At 45.2% G+C, this 19,333-nt stretch overlaps 1 protein-coding gene across 1 annotated transcript in view; it reads left to right on the top strand.

The window, feature by feature from the left end:
* Positions 1 to 1,790: 1,790 nt before the first annotated feature.
* LOC130114488 (complexin-2) overlaps positions 1,791 to 19,333 on the top strand; it is a 31,606-nt gene continuing 14,063 nt past the window's right edge. Inside the window, exon 1 of the mRNA XM_056282371.1 lies at positions 1,791 to 1,901. Coding sequence (XP_056138346.1) covers positions 1,871 to 1,901 — 31 coding nt within the window. The 5' untranslated portion in view covers positions 1,791 to 1,870. The remainder of the gene's footprint in view (positions 1,902 to 19,333) is intronic.

Below are 19,333 nucleotides of genomic sequence, written 5' to 3'. Positions count from 1 at the left end.
TTTCCTTTGCCTTCACCACCTCTCTCTTTGCTTTACGCTGCATCTCCTTGTACTCCTGTCTACTTTCTTCATCTCTCTGACTATCCCACTTCTTCTTTGCCAACCTTTTCCTCTGTATAATTTGCTGTACTTCCTCATTCCACCACCAAGTCTCCTTGTCTTCCTTCCTCTGTCCTGATGACATACCAAGTACCTTCCTAGCTGTCTCCCTCACTATTTCTGCAGTGGTTTTCCAGCCATCTGGCAACTCTTTACTACCACCCAGTGCCTGTCTTAACTCCTGCCTGAACTCCACACAACAGTCTTCCTTCTTCAACTTCCACCATTTAATCTTCGGCTGTGTCTTCACTCGCTTCCTCTTCTTGGTCTCCAAAGTCATCCTACAGACCACCATCCGATGCTGCCTGGCTACGCTCTCCCCTGTCACCACCTTGCAGTCTCCAATCCCTTTTAGATGGTGCCTTCTACATAAGATATAGTCCACCTGTGTGCACTTTCCTCCACTCTTGTACGTCACCCTGTGTTCCTCCCTCTTCTTGAAATATGTATTCACCACAGCCATTTCCATCCTTTTCGCAAAATCGACCACCATCTGTCCTTCCACATTTCTCTTCTTGACTCCATACTTTCCCATCACCTCCTCATCACCTCTGTTCCCTTCACCAACATGTCCATTGAAGTCCGCTCCAATCACCACTCTCTCCTCCTTGGGTACCCTCTCCACCATGTCGTCCAACTCATTCCAGAATTCTTCTTTTTCATCCATCTCACACCCAACTTGCGGGGCATATGCGCTGATAACATTCAGCAATAAACCTTCAATTTCCAGCTTCATACTCATCACTCTGTCTGACACTCTCTTCACCTCCAGCATGCCCTTGACATACTCTTCCTTCAGAATTACCCCTACCCCATTTCTCCTCCCATTCACACCATGGTAGAAGAGTTTGAACCCACCTCCAATACTCCTGGCCTTACTCCCCTTCCACCTGGTCTCTTGCACACACAGTATGCCTACCTTTCTTCTTTCCATCATGTCAGCCAGCTCTCTCCCTTTACCAGTCATAGTGCCAACATTCAAAGTTCCAACTCTCACCTCCACATGCCTACCCTTCCTCCTCTCTAGCTGCCTCTGGACATGCTTTCCTCCTCTCCTTCTCCTTCGCCCAACAGTAGCATAGTTTCCACCGACACCCTGCTGGTTAATAGTACCGGTGGCGGTCGTTGGTAACCCGGGCCTCGACTGATCCGGTATGTAAGTCTTATTTATGATCCGCATATTTGATTTGGCAAAGATTTTACGCCGGATGCCCTTCCTGACGCAACCCTCCCCATTTGTCCGGGCTTGGGACCGGCACTAAGGATGCACTGGCTTGTGCATCCTCAGTGGCTGGGTTGCTCATATTCCCTTACTATTTGGTCATAATGGAGAAGCAATAATAGTGTGTCTAATTCACACCACCCAAACTTTACTAGATGGACCAAAGATAAAAACTTGGACCCTCTGGTCACAATCTTCCTTCTTTTCACCCATTAGCATGTTTTAATACCATGTAATGGTTTTGTTCAATTCAGATAATGAAGAGGTGTTTTTTTTATTGTGCGTGGATTTTGATCTGTATTATTGCAATGTTTTCAAACCGGAAATGATAAAAAAGGGTGAGTTTGTAGTTTTTAGTGTAGAATTCTTATTCTGTTTTTTTTCCTTCACAGGTCCATTTGAGAGGAAGAACTGCAGTAGACACTAAGACGCACCGAGACAGAAAAGGATCGAGAGAGAGACAGAGACAGAGAGATCCCAGGTTTGGGTGGCTACATGCACAGCTCGTTTTGGCGTTGAGAAGAAAGTACAAAGGACACAGCAGGAACCATGGATTTTGTAATGAAACAAGCCTTAGGTGGTAAGTACTCAACCGTGTCACGCTTGTTCCAGTTTGATGGATGAAGAGACTCAATGACTCCATTAATTCCATTCAAAATTGAAAAAAAAATTGGTACCCCTGTTTCAAAATGATTGATAGCGCAAAGGACACAAATGATGGCTCTTTTAAAACATTAAAGGTAGGCTGTGTCAGTGACTTACAGAGCGAGAGTGCTCGTACAGACTGGACCTTTCTCAGTTTTTGAAATATTGAACTATGAACGCTCAGCAGTATTTTTTTTCCTCCCCAGATTGGTGTATGACACAATTTTAATTACATTCCCCTGATATATGCGAGTATAGTTAGAGGCATATGTGCTAGGTCCAAGTACCAAAAATGGTACGCTGAAGAACTCTACCAAGAGCGTCAGTGGCTAGAGGCGGTTTAAGGCTGCTCGCTCTCCACAATAAAACAGTAAGGCGCATCTGTGAGCGTCGCTCGTACAGTGGACGAGGTAATGTCACTCTTGTTGCAAGGCACGACAAAGTTTGACCACGAAGTGCAACAGTGCGTTGGTGGTCAGCTAATTGCAAGGGAAATCCTTGACCACAACATTTTGGCAATATCAACACTGCCACCACCTGTTATGCTAGTTGAAGCTCTGTCTGCTAGCATTCACTAAAAGCTAACAGGTCAACGCAACGATAACATTGCTCACCGGACATCTGCATGAGGCAACTTGCTGCCTGGAGGACAGTGAGTAACTTTCTCCATCATGGTAATAACTGTTGGCTTGGTCATAAAGACAGAGAGGCTCTGAAACAAGGACAATTTGCTTCTCCATATTTCACCATTTTGTTGTGTGCGGATCAGCTGCGCAAATGTTAGTCCTGCCTCTCAAGGGATTTGATTGGTCAGTCAACAGGAGGCTGACATTGACGAGCGGCACAGCGTGGGTAAAGTTGAGAATTTGGAGCGCCCCCGAGACGCGTCGCTTCAAATTCTCAACTTTACCCACGCTGCCTAAGCTTTATATGCATACATAAGATCTTGTTTTTTATTTTATTTATTTGTTTATGAATTGAAAACGCTATAGGAAAAAAGTTCTCCAAACAACCTAACACGCTGTATGAAACAAAAATAAAATTTTCACTCAACTTTTAATTCTGTCAACTGGTTTACTCTATTTGACTTGGCTGGTAACCAGTATGGCAGTATGGTAATATTATTATTACTTGTCTGTAGGCCACAGACGAGTGATGCTTCAGTTGTTAATACATTGATACACTGATAATCTCCTCCAGATAGACCATGCACTGGTTGGGACTTCTGATCTATAACTTGTTCATTTGGTAGCAGTCCTGTCAGAAATCAAAACAATTCAAATAATAATAATAATTGATTACATTTATATAGTGCTTTATGTGGACACCCAAAGCTATTGAAATTGCCATTAGTGTCTGTTATCAGACACTAATCAGAATTATTGCTAAGTAGTTCAAGAACATACAAAGAATTTGTCTTGGTATGTTGATGCATGAGGCAAAAATTAACGGCAATGAGTAAGGTAAAAGCTAAAAGAATTATATATATATATATATATATATATATATATATATATATATATATATATATATATATATATATATATATATATATATATATATATATACACTCACCGGCCACTTTATTAGGCACACCTGTCCAACTGCTCGTTAACGCAAATTTTCTAATCAGCCAATCACATGGCAGCAACTCAATGCATTTAGGCATGTAGACATGGTCAAGACGATCTGCTGCAGTTCAAACCGAGCATCAGAATGGGGAAGAAAGGTGATTTAAGTGACTTTGAACGTGGCATGGTTGTTGGTGCCAGACAGGCTGGTCTGAGTATTTCAGAAACTGCTGATCTACTGGGATTTTCACACACAACCATCTCTAGGGTTTACAGAGAATGGTCCGAAAAAGAGAAAATATCCAGTGAGCGGCAGTTCTGTGGGCGAAAATGCCTTGTTGATGCCAGAGGTCAGAGGAGAATGGCCAGACTGGTTCGAGCTGATAGAAAGGCAACAGTAACTCAAATAACCACTCATTACACCCGAGGTATGCAGAAGAAGATCTCTGAACGCACAACACGTTGAACCTTGAGGCAGATGGGCTACAGCAGCAGAAGACCACACCGGGTGCCACTCCTGTCAGCTAAGAACAGGAAACTGAGGCTACAATTCGCACAGGCTCACCAAAATTGGACAATAGAAGATTGGAAAAACGTTGCCTGGTCTGATGAGTCTCGATTTCTGCTGCGACATTTGGATGGTAGGGTCAGAATTTGGCGTCAACAACATGAAAGCATGGATCCATCCTGCCTTGTATCAACGGTTCAGGCTGGTGGTGGTGGTGTAATGGTGTGGGGGATATTTTCTTGGCACACTTTGGGCCCCTTAGTACCAATTGAGCATTGTGTCAACGCCACAGCCTACCTGAGTATTGTTGCTGACCATGTCCATCCCTTTATGACCACAGTGTTCCCATCTTCTGATGGCTACTTCCAGCAGGATAACGCACCATGTCATAAAGGTCGAATCATCTCAGACTGGTTTCTTGAACATGACAATGAGTTCACTGTACTCAAATGGCCTCCACAGTCACCAGATCTCAATCCAATAGAGCACCTTTGGGATGTGGTGGACCGGGAGATTCGCATCATGTATGTGCAGCCGACAAATCTGCAGCAACTGCGTGATGCTGTCATGTCAATATGGACCAAACTCTCTGAGGAATGTTTCCAGTACCTTGTTGAATCTATGCCATGAAGGATTAAGGCAGTTCTGAAGGCAAAAGGGGGTCCAACCCGGTACTAGCAAGGTGTACCTAATAAAGTGGCCAGTGAGTGTATATATACAAGATAAAACAAAAATAAATAAAAATATGTGCAATAAGGTGGAAACACTAGGAATATGGCCAGTATCTTATTTACAAAATGTTAAATGAGAATTTATAAATAAGTTATTTACAGAATGAGAAGTTGTTGCAGAATAAGAGTTATTTCCAGGGTAGTGTGGGGTTTATGCAAACTGTCCATGTACAGAGGGCACAGTAGGGCAGATGGATATATCAAACTGTGTTTGTGCATGTATGTAGATGTATGTCATGTGGTGGTGTGGAGATGGGGTCAAAGGGGGTGGGGGGCAGTGTCAGTGTCTTTCTGTTGGTGTCTGTTGGCTTGTTAATAATTGTTAATTAACGTGTTTATTATTGTTAATGATTAACATTTCCACAAAAAGTATTAGCTCATATCATTATTTGTAGAGAGAACAGAGAAATTATCCTAATTTTCGTCACTTTAATTAAACAGACAGATAAAGCCTGAAAATAATACATTCTTATTTGAAGCAATACTCAAATAGGTAGGGAAAGTTTCTCACACACACACACACACACACACACACACACACACACACACACACACACACACACACACACACACACATATACACACACGCACACACACGGTACAGTGCATAAGGTGGACATTTTGATTGCTAGTTCAGACACACTTTCACAATTCCTTTCCGCACTGCCCACTTACCTATTCATTATAGATATAGCTATCTTTTCATTTCTGCCTTTGTCATGTAAATTGGTTGTTTGATTTGTATGTTGACTTCAAGATAAAAAAAAAACAAAACAAACACCAGAAGCACAAATGTAATCACGCAATACACAATCACACAATATAGAGACAGAGGAAAAGCACAGAACAAACTCAAGTGTTTACCACAAACACAAACACAGCACACGTCCAGCCTTTTCCTTGATAACCGATTATTGTGTGCTGCTGTAGCTCCACTGGAGTGGAAATTGTTTGGAGAGCTCCTAGTCAGCAACCAGCTGTTTGAGAGCCATTCGTTTTTAGCGTGCAAAGTGCCAGTTCATCACTGGGATTTTGTTCACATTAAAAATGTGAAGAGGAATGGGTTTCTGAGATACTCCTGTATGACTGGGAGATGACCGTAGGAACACAGTGTGTGCTAGGAGGCTTGTGTGGTGGCTGCCAGCGGCCTTAGCGAGTCAGACAAACATCAAGCCTGTGTGAATTTGACTTGTCTCCGAGGGGCTCCTGGGGTCCAGGGGTCAGTGTCTGCTCGCATCAACCAACCCTCTCATTTGGTTCCATCAGCTCAATGACCATGGGTAATGACAAAATGTGATTTAACGCTCTTACAGCTCGATCTCCATCCACACCTGCCCTCTTTTCCTCTCTCATCCCTTACTTGCTCTTCTACACAATCTCCCTCCTCACTTTTCTTTGGCTTTCATCTTATCCTCCTCTCATTTTCCCTCAATTCAATTCAATTCAATTCAAAGTTTCTGTATTGGGATGAAGCACTTTTTTTGTGCCAGTGTTGCCAAAATATGTACAATACATTTAACTCCCCTTTGTTGCATTCTTTCCATCCCTGCATCCCCTGTCACTCATTCTTCATTCCTTTCCTCTCTTCTCTTCTGAACCCCCTCCTTCCCTTCATCTACCCTGTATCCCTGCTTCTCCATCTCCCCTCTCTCCCCCTGAGTCCTCTACCCTTTCACCTTCTCTGTATCATTTGATTGTTCTCCCCATTCACAGTCCTCCTTTCCTCCTCTCTCCATGCCTCTGTCTGACATGGAACAATACCCAACCCCGTCTATCTGTCTGTCTATCTGTTCTGTTTATCTTTCTTCATCCATCAGTCCTCGATACCATTTTTTCCCGTTCCTCCAGACCTTTCTCCATTTTCTTTCTCTCATTTGATCCCGCTGTGATGGCTGCGGTGCTTGTGGCAATTCATTTCAACCCTTTTCCTGTCTCCCCACTCCACCCTCCACTCTACATCTATCCATCCCTCTCGCTTTTCATCTATCTTTCACTCTGCCCCCAGCTCTCCATGTCCTCCATCCCTTTAGTCTACCTCCCCCTCTATCGAGCCCGTTCCCGTACGGGAGTTGCAAATGTTGCAGAATACCTCTTGTGTATTCTTTTTACTCTGTCCATACATAACTCCCTCTCTTTCTCATTCTCTCTCTCTCTCTCTCTCTCTCTCTCTCTCTCTCTCTCTCTCTCTCTCTCTCTCTCTCTCTCTCTCTCTCTCTCTCTCTCTCTCTCTCTCCATGACGTCTCTGCCTCTGTGACTGGTGCAGGTGTTGAGCAATTCACCTCTTGATACACCCATTCATTTACTCTTCTATGTCTGCCCACTGCTTCAAGCTGAGAAGGTGTAGCAATTTACTCTCTGCAGTTCTACACCTCTGCCTCTCCATCAGTCCATTTGCCTTGCCTCTCCTGCGTGGCTCTTGTGGGCTGGGGCATTGTAATTTACCACCCATAGAGGCACTGCCTAAACCTCATTGGGCCACAAATACATACAGGCGCTCACACAAAAACCTGCATTGCTTAGGTGGAAAGTCACATGCGCAGACATGCAGAGGCAAATCAACATATAACCACATACCGCAATCACACTTGTGTGTAAATCCACACGCATACAAACACTCAAAACACATGTGTGCGTGCACGCACGCACGCACGCACACACACACACACACACAACTATATGCAAGTATGACACTTGCTCAATATTTGTAAAAATACACACGTGGAGTCACATTCATATGTGTTTGCACAAATACATGTGCACGTATACAAATGCATGTACAAAAGGAACACACACACACACACACACACACACACACACACACACACACACACACACACACACACACACACACACACACACACACAAAAGAGTCAGGCAACATGGATGAGGTCTCTAAAGTGTTTATAGTCTCAGGGGACTGGAGTCATTTTCGAAATGGAAGTGTAATCTAGCCAATGAAGCATTGCTGTTAGGTGGGTGTGTCTGTATGTCAACCCAACAGCCAATCTAATTTCATTTCCATCCACTCCACATCCTCCTATTTCTGATTTTGCTCTCTGCTATTTCCCCCAAATTCAATGAAAGATGAATGCTGAAGAAAAAATTACAGCAAATTCTACAGTTTGATACCATAAAATGTTTTCTGTAATATGCTGTGGCAAGGCTTATGCCATGGAAGGGTCGTGAGATGGAGCATGACACAGGGTTGGTGAAAACACACCCTTTTCTTTAATCACTATTTGCTTTCTTAGCGTTGAATGAATGTCTTTTTCCACGCTCTGCACTAGCCGGTGCTCAGCAGCATTCGAGACTTCTCTCTCCGTTTCTGTCTCTTTCTCCGGAGACTTCTATCACTCCATCTGTGTTTTGCTGTGGTGTCAGTGTGTCAGTCCAGGACCCAGCCTCACTGCTGAATATGGCAGTTTGTTAGTTAGGCACACCTGAGGCTGATCACTAATCAGCCTCGCTACTCTCTTGTGACCCACGCCCCCCTCTCTCTTCACTTGCAGCCAAGGATAAACCAACCCCACTGCTACATACCTCCACCGCCCCACTTAGGCCGGGGCCACATACAGCTGACAGCAGCCCCCCTGCCCAAGGGAGAGAGGAAATCAGCCATGATTTTTTGCATCCCCAATCTATGGACCACCTTGAACGTAAATGGCTGTAAGGTCAGATACCAATGGGTGATCTGCACATTGGCATCCTTCATGCTGTGGAGCCACTGGAGAGGGGCATGGTCTGAACAGAGGGTGAATGAGCACCCCAGGAGGTACAAGTGTAAGGGCTCTGACTGCCCATTTGATGGCCAGGATCTCTATTTCTTCAGTGCTGTAACCCCATTCTCTCTCAGTCAGCTTGCAGCTGATGTACATCACCATGCATTCAACTCCCTCCACCTCCTGGGACAAAATGGCCCCCAGCCTTCTGTCTGACGTGTCTGTGTGCAAGGCAAAAGAGAGGGAGCGGCTCCTGACAGAAGGCTTTTTGTAACCCTCTCGAACACCACTTGACACTGGTCCATCCACTGGACTGGATCTGAGGCAACCTTTTGGGTGCGGTAGGTCAGGGGACTAGTCAGTTCCACAAAGGAGTGGATGAACCACCTGTAATAGCCAGCCAGCCCCAGGCTGGCTGCAATCGCTGCAGTCTAATAAATCTGGGGGTACACAAGCCCACCACCTAATTGCTACCCCAGATACCGTACCTCCCACCACCCCACTGCGCACTTATTCGGGTTGGCTGTGAGTCCCGCCTGCCTCAATGACTCGAGCACCGCCACCACCTGCCGCATATGCTGGTCCCAGCTGCTATTGTGGATGATCACATCATCCAAATAGGCGGCAGCACCTGTTCCATGAAGCACTGAAAAATGGCTGACACTCCAAACAGCCCGAACAGAAGTGTCATGAACTGGTGCAAACCGTCCAGCGTAAAGAAAGACATTTTTTTCCTTAGACTCTGGAAACAAGGGAATCTGCCAGTGGCCCTTGGTTAAATCCAGTGTCATAAAAAAAAAAATTAAGCAGAGCCCAGCCGGTCCAAGAGTCTGTCAACTCATGGCATTGGATAGACACCAAACTTGGATACATCAGTCACCTTGTGATAGTCTATACAGAACCATATAGACCTATCAGCCTTACACATGATGGGGCTACACTGCTAGAGTCCTCTATTACCCCATTTCCAGCATGGCCTTGACTTCTGCCTGAACAGTGTTCCTTTTGTGTTCGGGCAGCCGGTATAGACATGAGTGCACAGTCATGTCTGGTGATGTCGGTATGTGGTGCTGTATGAGGTTTGTGCGTCATGGAGGGGGGGCGGGGCGGCACATCAGTAAAGTACTGTTGCAATGCAGCAACCTTGGCTTTCTGGCAGGGCGACAGATGGGTTCCACAATGGAGGGAGGCAGGATTGTTTGATTTTTGTACCTCTGGCCCCAACTCATCTCTCTCTGATACCACCATGGCCAGAGAAACCAGGACCGCCTCTCCCCATACTTTTAGGAGGTTGAGGTGCAAAATCTGTGTTGCACCTCCCCTGTCATTATGCACAACCTCATACTCGACATCCCCGACCTGCTGTGTGACCACGAAGGGTCCTTACCCCTTGGCGAGCAATTTGGAGCTGGACATTGGAAGTAATACAAGGACTTTCTCCCATGGTGCAAACTGACGCAGTCACGCTCCTCTGTTAAACGGCACTGCAGATATTCCTGAGCCTGGAGCAAATTCTCTCGTGATAACCGCACAAGTGTATGGAATTTTGCTCTCAGGTCCAGGATGTACTATACTTTGTTTTTACTGGTGCTTGGACCGCTCTCCCAGCGTTCTTTAGTTGGGTCCGTCCAACATACCCCTCGGTGTTCTGCCAAACAGCAACTCAAAGGGTGAAAAACCCCTCCAACTGCAAATAACAGAGGATCCAACCATTTATCCCAATTCTGGCTGTCCTCATGCACAAATTTACAAATCACGTTTTTGAGGGTTTTCTTAAATCTCACCACGAGCCCGTCTGTTTGGTGGTGATACACACTCATGCGGGTCGATTTTATTCACAGTAACTCGTATAGTGTGCATGGTGTACGTGACTTAAACGATGTGCCCTGGTCCGTCAGAATCTCTTTCGGGAGTCTGACGTGGTAGATTACATGAGACAGTACCTGCGCAATGCTTTTAGCCGAGATGTTGCACATGGCATTGCTTTGGGACAGCACATTGCATAATCTACTATTACTAATTCAAAAGCAATATCCGCATGCGCTCCTATTTAATGGCCTGTCGAGGTCCATACCAATACGCTCAGTTAATGGTAATGGGCACAATGGTGTTTTTGGGGTATACCAATTGACATTCCTAGCAAGACGCACACCTCTGCCGCATGTCTCCCTGAATGCCTGGCCAGTGAAATTGAGCCGTTATTTGGCCAAGTCGTCAATTTTATTTGTATAACTCATTATCACAAATTACAAATTTGCTCAGTGGGAATACAGCAATACAACATCCTGTCCTTAGACCTTCACATCGGATAAGGAACAACTCCCTAAAAAACCTTTAACAGGGAGAAAAAATGGGAAGAAACCTCAGGGAGAGCAACAGAGGAGGGATTGCTCCCCCAAGACGGACAAACGTAAAATAGTTGGTGTGTGTACACAATTTACACAATGCAACATTGAAAGAGGATAACAGAATTATAATGAAATTATAAGATATATGAAGAACACGAGGGGGATGTCAAGCAGTGTCCAGGTGGTGACCACCATCACCATGGAGACCTGCGAGGAGGACAGACTGCACATCCACACAAGGGAGACTCACATCACAACATTCACATACACAGAAGAAGAGAAAGAAGATATAATTCAGAGAGAAAAGACGTGAGAGAAGAGAACAGTTTGCAATAGTCAATAATCAATACACTATAATCTTGTTGGCAGAACAGTGCTCGGTAAATTCATTGGGACAGAAACCGACCCACCATACAGGTTGTGTAGCACTCAACTTAAAGGCAACTAATTATAGGTTAAGGCAAAAAGATTAATTTTTTAGTTTGGATTTAAAGGACTCAACAGACTGATTGTCTGATGGCAGCAGTTAGGTTATTCTACAACAACGGGGCCCGATAGGAAAAAGCCCTGCCACCAGCTGACTTCTTTTTAACTTTGGGTAATGCAAATACAGGAAAATACAAAATACAGGAGCCCTGTATTTTGAGAACGGAGAGCTCGAGATGAGATGCGCAGTTAAAGGAGATCAGACAGGTATGATGGGGCAAGCCCATTGAGGATTTTATAAGTCAGCAGAAGCACCTTGAAATCTGATCTAACATGGATAGGAAGCCAATGAAGGGAGGCAAGAATTAGTTCAATATGGTCAAATTTTCTAAATTTGGTTAGGATTCTAGCTGCAGCATTCTGAACCATGTGAAGACTTTTAGTACTAGAATGGGACAGACCTCAAAACAGAACATTACTGTTATCAAGTCTGATGAAACAAATGCATGTATTAGAGTCTCTGAATCCGCCATAGACAGGGAAGACCGACTTTTAGCTATGTTAGGTAAGTGGAAAAGGCAGTCTTGGTGATTTCTTTAATGTGCTCATCAAAGAAAAGGCTGGGATCAAATGTAACACCAAGAGTTTTGGCTGCCACACTGTGAAATCACAGAGTTGTCGATTGTTATTGTTAATTGATCAAATTGGTGCCTGTGTCTAGTAGGACCAATGACCAGCATCTCGGTTCTATCCTAATTTAAAAGCAGGAAATTTAGTGACAGCCAATTTTTTACAACAGCCAAGCAGGCCTCTAAATTAGTCTTTTGAGTATGATCATCAGCCATTATAGGCACATCCAGTTGAGTATCGAATCGAGTGTTTTATCGTAACTGAGGTGACCTGCTATGGGGTTGTGATGGGCCACCTGTAAAGTCAGTTCCTGGCGGCCTTTTGGTACTAACAATTGTGTGGTTTCTTGCCCGGTTTGAGTGTCGCCATTCACTCAGTATAACTGGTCTCTAATAAGTGCACCATATGGTGGAGTGAGCGTGGTGTTTGGGTGCACCGGTTGACCATAGATGGTCATCTCATGGTCAAAGACAAAGCATAGTGTGTCATTCCAATTCTGCTCGATCGGGAAGTCCTCTGCTTGCCGGACCACTGGAGCCATGGTCGACTCCTCTTTGCCTGAGCTCGAGTCACCACCACTTAGTACCTCACACCACTCTGGCTGTCACTCTTGTGGCTCTGCTTTCTCCCTAACCACTTTATAAAACCTCGGCCAATCTGAGCCTAATAACAGTGGCCGTGACAGGCTGGTAACTGTGGTCTAGACTTAATGCTTTTTCCCCTGATATCTAATTCTGATTGCCACCACCGGATGCTTGTGACTATCCCATACACACACTGAATTTCCAACCACAATGCCTCTACCAATGCCCCAGATGGAACCAGGCTTTAGTGGATCAGCGTCTGCATGCAGCCTGTGTCTACCAAAGCCTGATATATACCTCCTTGTATACCTACTTTATGCTATACCTCCCATCTGGACCTGGCAAGGATGCTGATGGCCAGGAGTGCAGACCACCTGGCCCACCTCCTCCAGCGGACACTCTTTCCAACAGTGGCCTGGCTCCCTGCACCACCAGCACTCCTGGCCTGATGTTCGAGAAGCCCCTTGTGGGTCACTGAGAGCAGAGGCTGAAGCTGGGCCCTGTGGATTAGGGAAGGGAGAGAGGTTACAATCGGGGACGAGATAGGGGGAGTATATGCTGCTGTGTGGATGTGTTTGTGTGTGTGTTTGTGTGTGTGTGTGGGAGGGGTGCTGTCTTCTCCTTGGGGCTGGGATGGGTTGACCTACTGGCTCGCGGTGTTGGTCTAAGGTGGGAAGGTCAAGGTGGTCCTCCGCCAGGGTGAGGGCCTTGGCCAGGTCCTCAGGACAGTGGCGAAGGATGCAGTCAACCATTGCAGGGGGCAGGTAAGGGAAGAATTGCTCCAGTGCCACTTGGTGGATGATGTCATTGATGTCCTGTAGACCTAGTCATAGTCACTGTCTTGCTGCCTTGAAGAGCTGCTGCACCAGGATGAAGGCGCCCTCCAGGCTGAGCATCCTGAACCGGTGTTGATGTCCATCTGGCGTGAGCCCCACCTGTCCAGGACCCCTCACCTGATGGCATGGTATTCCCCCTGGGAGGACGCTGATAGGCTGTGCGCAGCAGCTTGGGCTTCACCGGTGAGCAAGGGGAGTATGCGCACAGCCCATTCCTCCGCCAAACACCTGCACATTGATGCTGTTCCTTCAAAGATGTCGAGGAAACCTTCAGGATTGTTGGCAGAGGTCATCTTGGGTAGGGTGATCTGGGGCAGATGAGATGGGGAAGCATCCAAATCACCCCCACGGGCAACCGAAGGGGAGCACAGCAGCTCTCTCAGGAGAGCCCGGTCTTCTGCCTGCTGAGCAGCCAGCTCCTGCAGGGCTCAGGTTTGTTGGTGCTGCATCTGGGCCTGGCTCTCCGGGAGATTGGCTATTCAGTGGAGGGCTTGCCCCAGTAGAGATTCTTGTGGCTCCATCTCTTTTTTTGCACCCATACACGCCGCCACTATGCCAAGGCTCTTGCCACAGAAGGGTTGAGAGATGGTGTACGACACAGGGTTGACGAAAACACAGGCTTTTCTTTAATCTCTATTTACTTTTACAGCATTCAGAATTGGTGTAATTTTCCGCGCTCTACGCTGGCCGTTGCTCAGTGGCACTGGAGACGTCTTTCTCTCCATGTCTGTCTCTTTCTCCAGAGACTTCTTTCTCTCCGTCTGTTTCGCCATGTTGTCGATGTCAGCGTGTCAGTCCAGGACCCAGCCTCACTGCAAAATATAAAAGGCAGTTTGTTGGTTTGGCACACGTGAAGCTGATCACTAATCAGCTTCTCTATTGTGTTTGATCTCCTGTGACCTGACCCCCCCCCCCCACTTGCAGTCAAGCCTAAACCACACTCCACTGCCAAATGCGCATAGAATGTGCTTACACTCACCGGCCACTTTATTAGGCACACCTGTCCAACTGCTCGTTAACGCAAATTTCTAATCAGCCAATCACATGGCAGCAACTCAATGCATTTAGGCATGTAGACATGGTCAAGACGATCTGCTGCAGTTCAAACCGAGCATCAGAATGGGGAAGAAAGGTGATTTAAGTGACTTTGAACGTGGCATGGTTGTTGGTGCCAGACGGGCTGGTCTGAGTATTTCAGAAACTGCTGATCTACTGGGATTTTCACGCACAACCATCTCTAGGGTTTACAGAGAATGGTCCGAAAAAGAGAAAATATCCAGTGAGCGGCAGTTCTGTGGGCGAAAATGCCTTGTTGATGCCAGAGGTCAGAGGAGAATGGCCAGACTGGTTCGAGCTGACAGAGAGGCAACAGTAACTCAAATAACCACTCATTACAACCAAGGTATGCAGAAGAGCATCTCTGAACGCACAACACGTCGAACCTTGAGGCAGATGGGCTACAGCAGCAGAAGACCACACCGGGTGCCACTCCTGTCAGCTAAGAACAGGAAACTGAGGCTACAATTCGCACAGGCTCACCAAAATTGGACAATAGAAGATTGGAAAAACGTTGCCTGGTCTGATGAGTCTCGATTTCTGCTGCGACATTCGGATGGTAGGGTCAGAATTTGGCGTCAACAACATGAAAGCATGGATCCATCCTGCCTTGTATCAACGGTTCAGGCTGGTGGTGGTGGTGTAATGGTGTGGGGGATATTTTCTTGGCACACTTTGGGCCCCTTAGTACCAATTGAGCATCGTGTCAATGCCACAGCCTACCTGAGTATTGTTGCTGACCATGTCCATCCCTTTATGACCACAGTGTTCCCATCTTCTGATGGCTACTTCCAGCAGGATAACACACCATGTCATAAAGGTCGAATCATCTCAGACTGGTTTCTTGAACATGACAATGAGTTCACTGTACTCAAATGGCCTCCACAGTCACCAGATCTCAATCCAATAGAGCACCTTTGGGATGTGGTGGACCGGGAGATTCGCATCATGGATGTGCAGCCAACAAATCTGCAGCAACTGCGTGATGCTATCATGTCAGTATGGACCAAACTCTCTGAGGAATGTTTCCAGTACCTTGTTGAATCTATGCCACGAAGGATTAAGGCAGTTCTGAAGGCAAAAGGGGGTCCAACCCGGTACTAGCAAGGTGTACCTAATAAAGTGGCCAGTGAGTGTATGTTCTAGTAGTGCTTGCATATCTTCTCTCTTTTGCACATAAATACACACGCAACACAAAGCAATCACACGTCTTTGTATTTTGGTTGTTCTCATATGTCTAAGCTATTTACACAATCATGAATGTCAATACACACACACACACACACACACACACCATTCTTAAACACCTAGGCATCACTAATTTAGTCAGAAGCTAGACACCATAGCCTTTTATTGGCATGGAGCATGGTATGGATTGTAGCTGCGGGCCTGTGATTGCATTTACTGGGTTCTTAATTAGATATTGGCTTCATCAGTGCATACTGCCAAAGATTAAACAGTCTCAGGGCGAAGCAGCGGATGACTCCAACTGGGTGTGTCAACCATCTCTTTTTGCACAGATGAGAGCTGCAGGTAGAACTGTCATTCAGACAGGACTTATGAAGTCAGATTCCAAAGATAGAATAGAATACACTTTGTCATTGTACATACATACAACAAAATTCATTCTCTGCATGTAACCCATCCTAGCTGTGTAGCTAGAACCAGTGGGCAGCCACCATGCAGCACCCGGGTACCAACTCCAGTTATTTCTTCTATTGTCTTGGTCAGGGGCACAGACAGGAGTATCAACCCTAACACACGTCTTTTTGATGTGAATCTATAGGAAATCACAATGGCATATGTCCTCACTCAGCCCAAAATTACCTGTGTGCATCTCAAGTGGCTGTATTTGATTTAAGTCTCAGGACAGTGATCTAATCTCTGCAGCAATTTACCTTCTCTCCCCACCCTTCTCTCTGCATGCCTATGCACTTTGTGGTTTGATTATGTCGAAATTAAATAGTGTTCAGGGTCGGCCCCTTTGGTTGAGTGGTTAGCGATGTCTCCCCGTGGTGCAGTACAACCCTGGTTTAAATCCCGCAATGTGTGGAAATATGCTCGGTTACAATAGAATACCAGGACTCGCCGATTTCATCAACAATTTCTGTGATGGACTGGCAGCCTGTCCAAGGTGTCTCCCCGCTTGCTGCCCAATGACTGCTGGGATAGGCTCCAGCATCCCGTGGCCCGAATTCAGATAAGCGGCTTTGATAATGAATGAATAAATAAATAGTATTCTGGCCAAAACATGGCCCTGACCTCTTCCATATCAGGTAATGACAGTTCCATTTTTTTCTCTAAATCAAAATAAATTACCTTTCCCATCTGCACATTCTGTATATATAACTTCACCAAGAGGGCATGAGGCATCCACATGAATGCGTCAGAGCTCCCATGCAAGCCTTCATACATAAAAAATGGACAGACTGATGGACACCCACGCACACTCGCTTGATAGAGCCTTCTTGTTGATGTTGTGATTTTGAATCAAGCTCAGACTTTTCCTCGTCACTGCACACTTTGTCATGTTTGTGTCCCTTCCACAAGATGTCTGACGCACTGCACACACATGCATATTCACTTGTGCGTGCACACACACACAAACGCACACCACACTGAATCCGGCACATCACTGTGTTTTAAACTTGTCATCCCACGCTTCCACCGATGTTTAGGTGCTTCTGTCAACCTGAGTGACTTGGAATGTGCACAGCATGAAAAAAAAAGGCTTCAGTATCCTCTTCACCAACATTACAGCCAACCAAGGATAAGGAGGTCAGAGGTCAGAGCCATGGCTCCTTGATAATCTCCCTGTGATCACAGACGAGCAAAATGCTAGGGGAGAAAATTAACTAATGTCCGAGAGAGAAGAAGGGGGAATATTTTCAGAAAGAGCAATTAGACAGCACATAGTGGATGTCACGTTAGCCCCCTTAATACAAACGCCATGGTGATAATCTTTCAAAGATTAAGATCAAGCACTCATGGCCGCGCAGGGCGAGCACACTACTTCATTTCCTGTGTAGCCGGGAGGGGGAAAGTTGTCACACTAAGTAAAAGCTATTGTGTATCTGTGGTCTTGTGCGAGATTTTCTTGAGTGGTCAGCTTGATGTAGAGGCAAGAAATTCTACAAAGAGCCTGAACATCTTTTGTAATGTCATTCCTTCTTGGATATATATATATATATATATATATGTGTGTGTGTGTGTATATATATATATATGTGTGTGTGTGTGTATATATATATATATATATATATATATATATATATATATATATATATATATATATAGCTCAGAATGAGATGACATGACTACAGAATATACCTGGTCCCACTCCAAATTCATCTCAGCCATGATATTATTATGCTCTGTCCTTCCTCCCAGCAAACCCAAGCTTACATTTTAGGTATTTCACTGCTCCTTTTATCCAAGAGAAGCTCAAAGTAAATGCAGGTGAAACAGTAGAAATCCCTACATCAACAAAATCACAAGGAAGGAAGGCAGGCGCCCAAAGCCAAAGTTCCCTGAAAATACATTCCAGCACTGTCCTTGTCTGGAGAAACAGGAAAACTGTTGCAAGCAGTTCTGCTCATCACCCTTGTCTCCCTCCTGACTGAAATGGCAATTGGAAAAGTAAGAGCATATTTTAAAAAAAGTCTAAAAAATGGACCAACCTAACAATCAGAGAGCTTCTTTCAGTCTGCACAGAGGATGAAATCAGTAGTCTGCTGTGTGTTGCAGCGATATGGAAAATTGGGAATGCCAAAATTATAGATAAGTAATAAAAAAATAATGTTAGACAGTAGTTTGCAATATAAAAGGCATCCTACATGAGAGGAGGGCGAGACAAAGGGTACTATAATGTCATATGTGAACAAATGCTATCCGTAAATATTGACAGATTGAAGCTGTATGCATGAACAGGGAAACCACCAGTGGTGCTGGAAAAACCATCCTGAGAATGTTATGGAATTCATGTTTAAAAGCAGTTTATTTTACATTCAAAACATTTGGTTGACACTCTTACAATGAGGGAGTTACAGTGAGTGAGCAGTTGGCTTTTAGTGTCTTGCTTTAAGACTCTCTGTCAAGATCAAAATGACACTTTGTCATTCTGATTTGACCTATGACCTCCTGGTTATAAGATGTCCTCTTCACCCACTAACCATCTCCTTTCTGTCAAGCCATTTGTGGCCAACTTCCCTCCGGCTTTTGCCAGGTTGTTGGCAAAGCTCTGACCGTAGTGGCAGACATTTTGGCCCACCGAAGATCTCTGGAGACCTGCGCAGGCATAATTTGCCAGGGGAGGTCATCCATTATTCAAATGAGCTCCATTATTCAAACCTTGCCACCCCTGACAAATTATTCCACAGCACTGCAATCCATCTGAGTGGCTGGCTGAGGGAGTCAATGGTCCATGTCCCTTCCTGTTTTTCCTTCATCCCCTACTTTCCTAACCACCCGGCACTTTCCCTCCTCTCACTGTACCTGTTTTTTTCCCCTCCACACTCCCTCATCCACTTTGCTTTACTCTCTCTCTCTCTCTCCCTGCTCACCAGACAGTGGAGAACGATCTCTCTACATTAAGGGTCTGACAGCTAGCCATAGCAGTAGTTCAGAGTCACTAAAGCCAAGCTCCATTTACAGTGAATTTCATTTAATACCCATGGAGGATTTGGAAAGTAAATAACCGAAGTATTAATCTACATCCTGTTTTAAGAAAATTTGCAGAATCTAGCATTTAGAAACAAAAATTTCTTGTAAGATTGTTTATTTTCCATGTATGAAAACCTTTAACAAAGTGTGTGTGTGTGGGGGGGGGGTTAAATTGTTGGCAAACCTTGTTGCAAAGGTGAAAAACATCCTCCAGCTAACATATCTTGAAGTACATTTCACCTTGGTTTGATATCTGATTCAAGTAATATGCCCCATTTAGATAATCAGATCCATA

This window comes from Lampris incognitus, chromosome 1 (genome assembly GCF_029633865.1).
Source record: "Lampris incognitus isolate fLamInc1 chromosome 1, fLamInc1.hap2, whole genome shotgun sequence".
NCBI classification, from domain to species: Eukaryota; Metazoa; Chordata; class Actinopteri; order Lampriformes; family Lampridae; genus Lampris; species Lampris incognitus.
The sequence above is the reverse complement of the archived record's forward strand: the minus strand, read 5'-3'. Positions and strand labels throughout refer to the sequence as shown.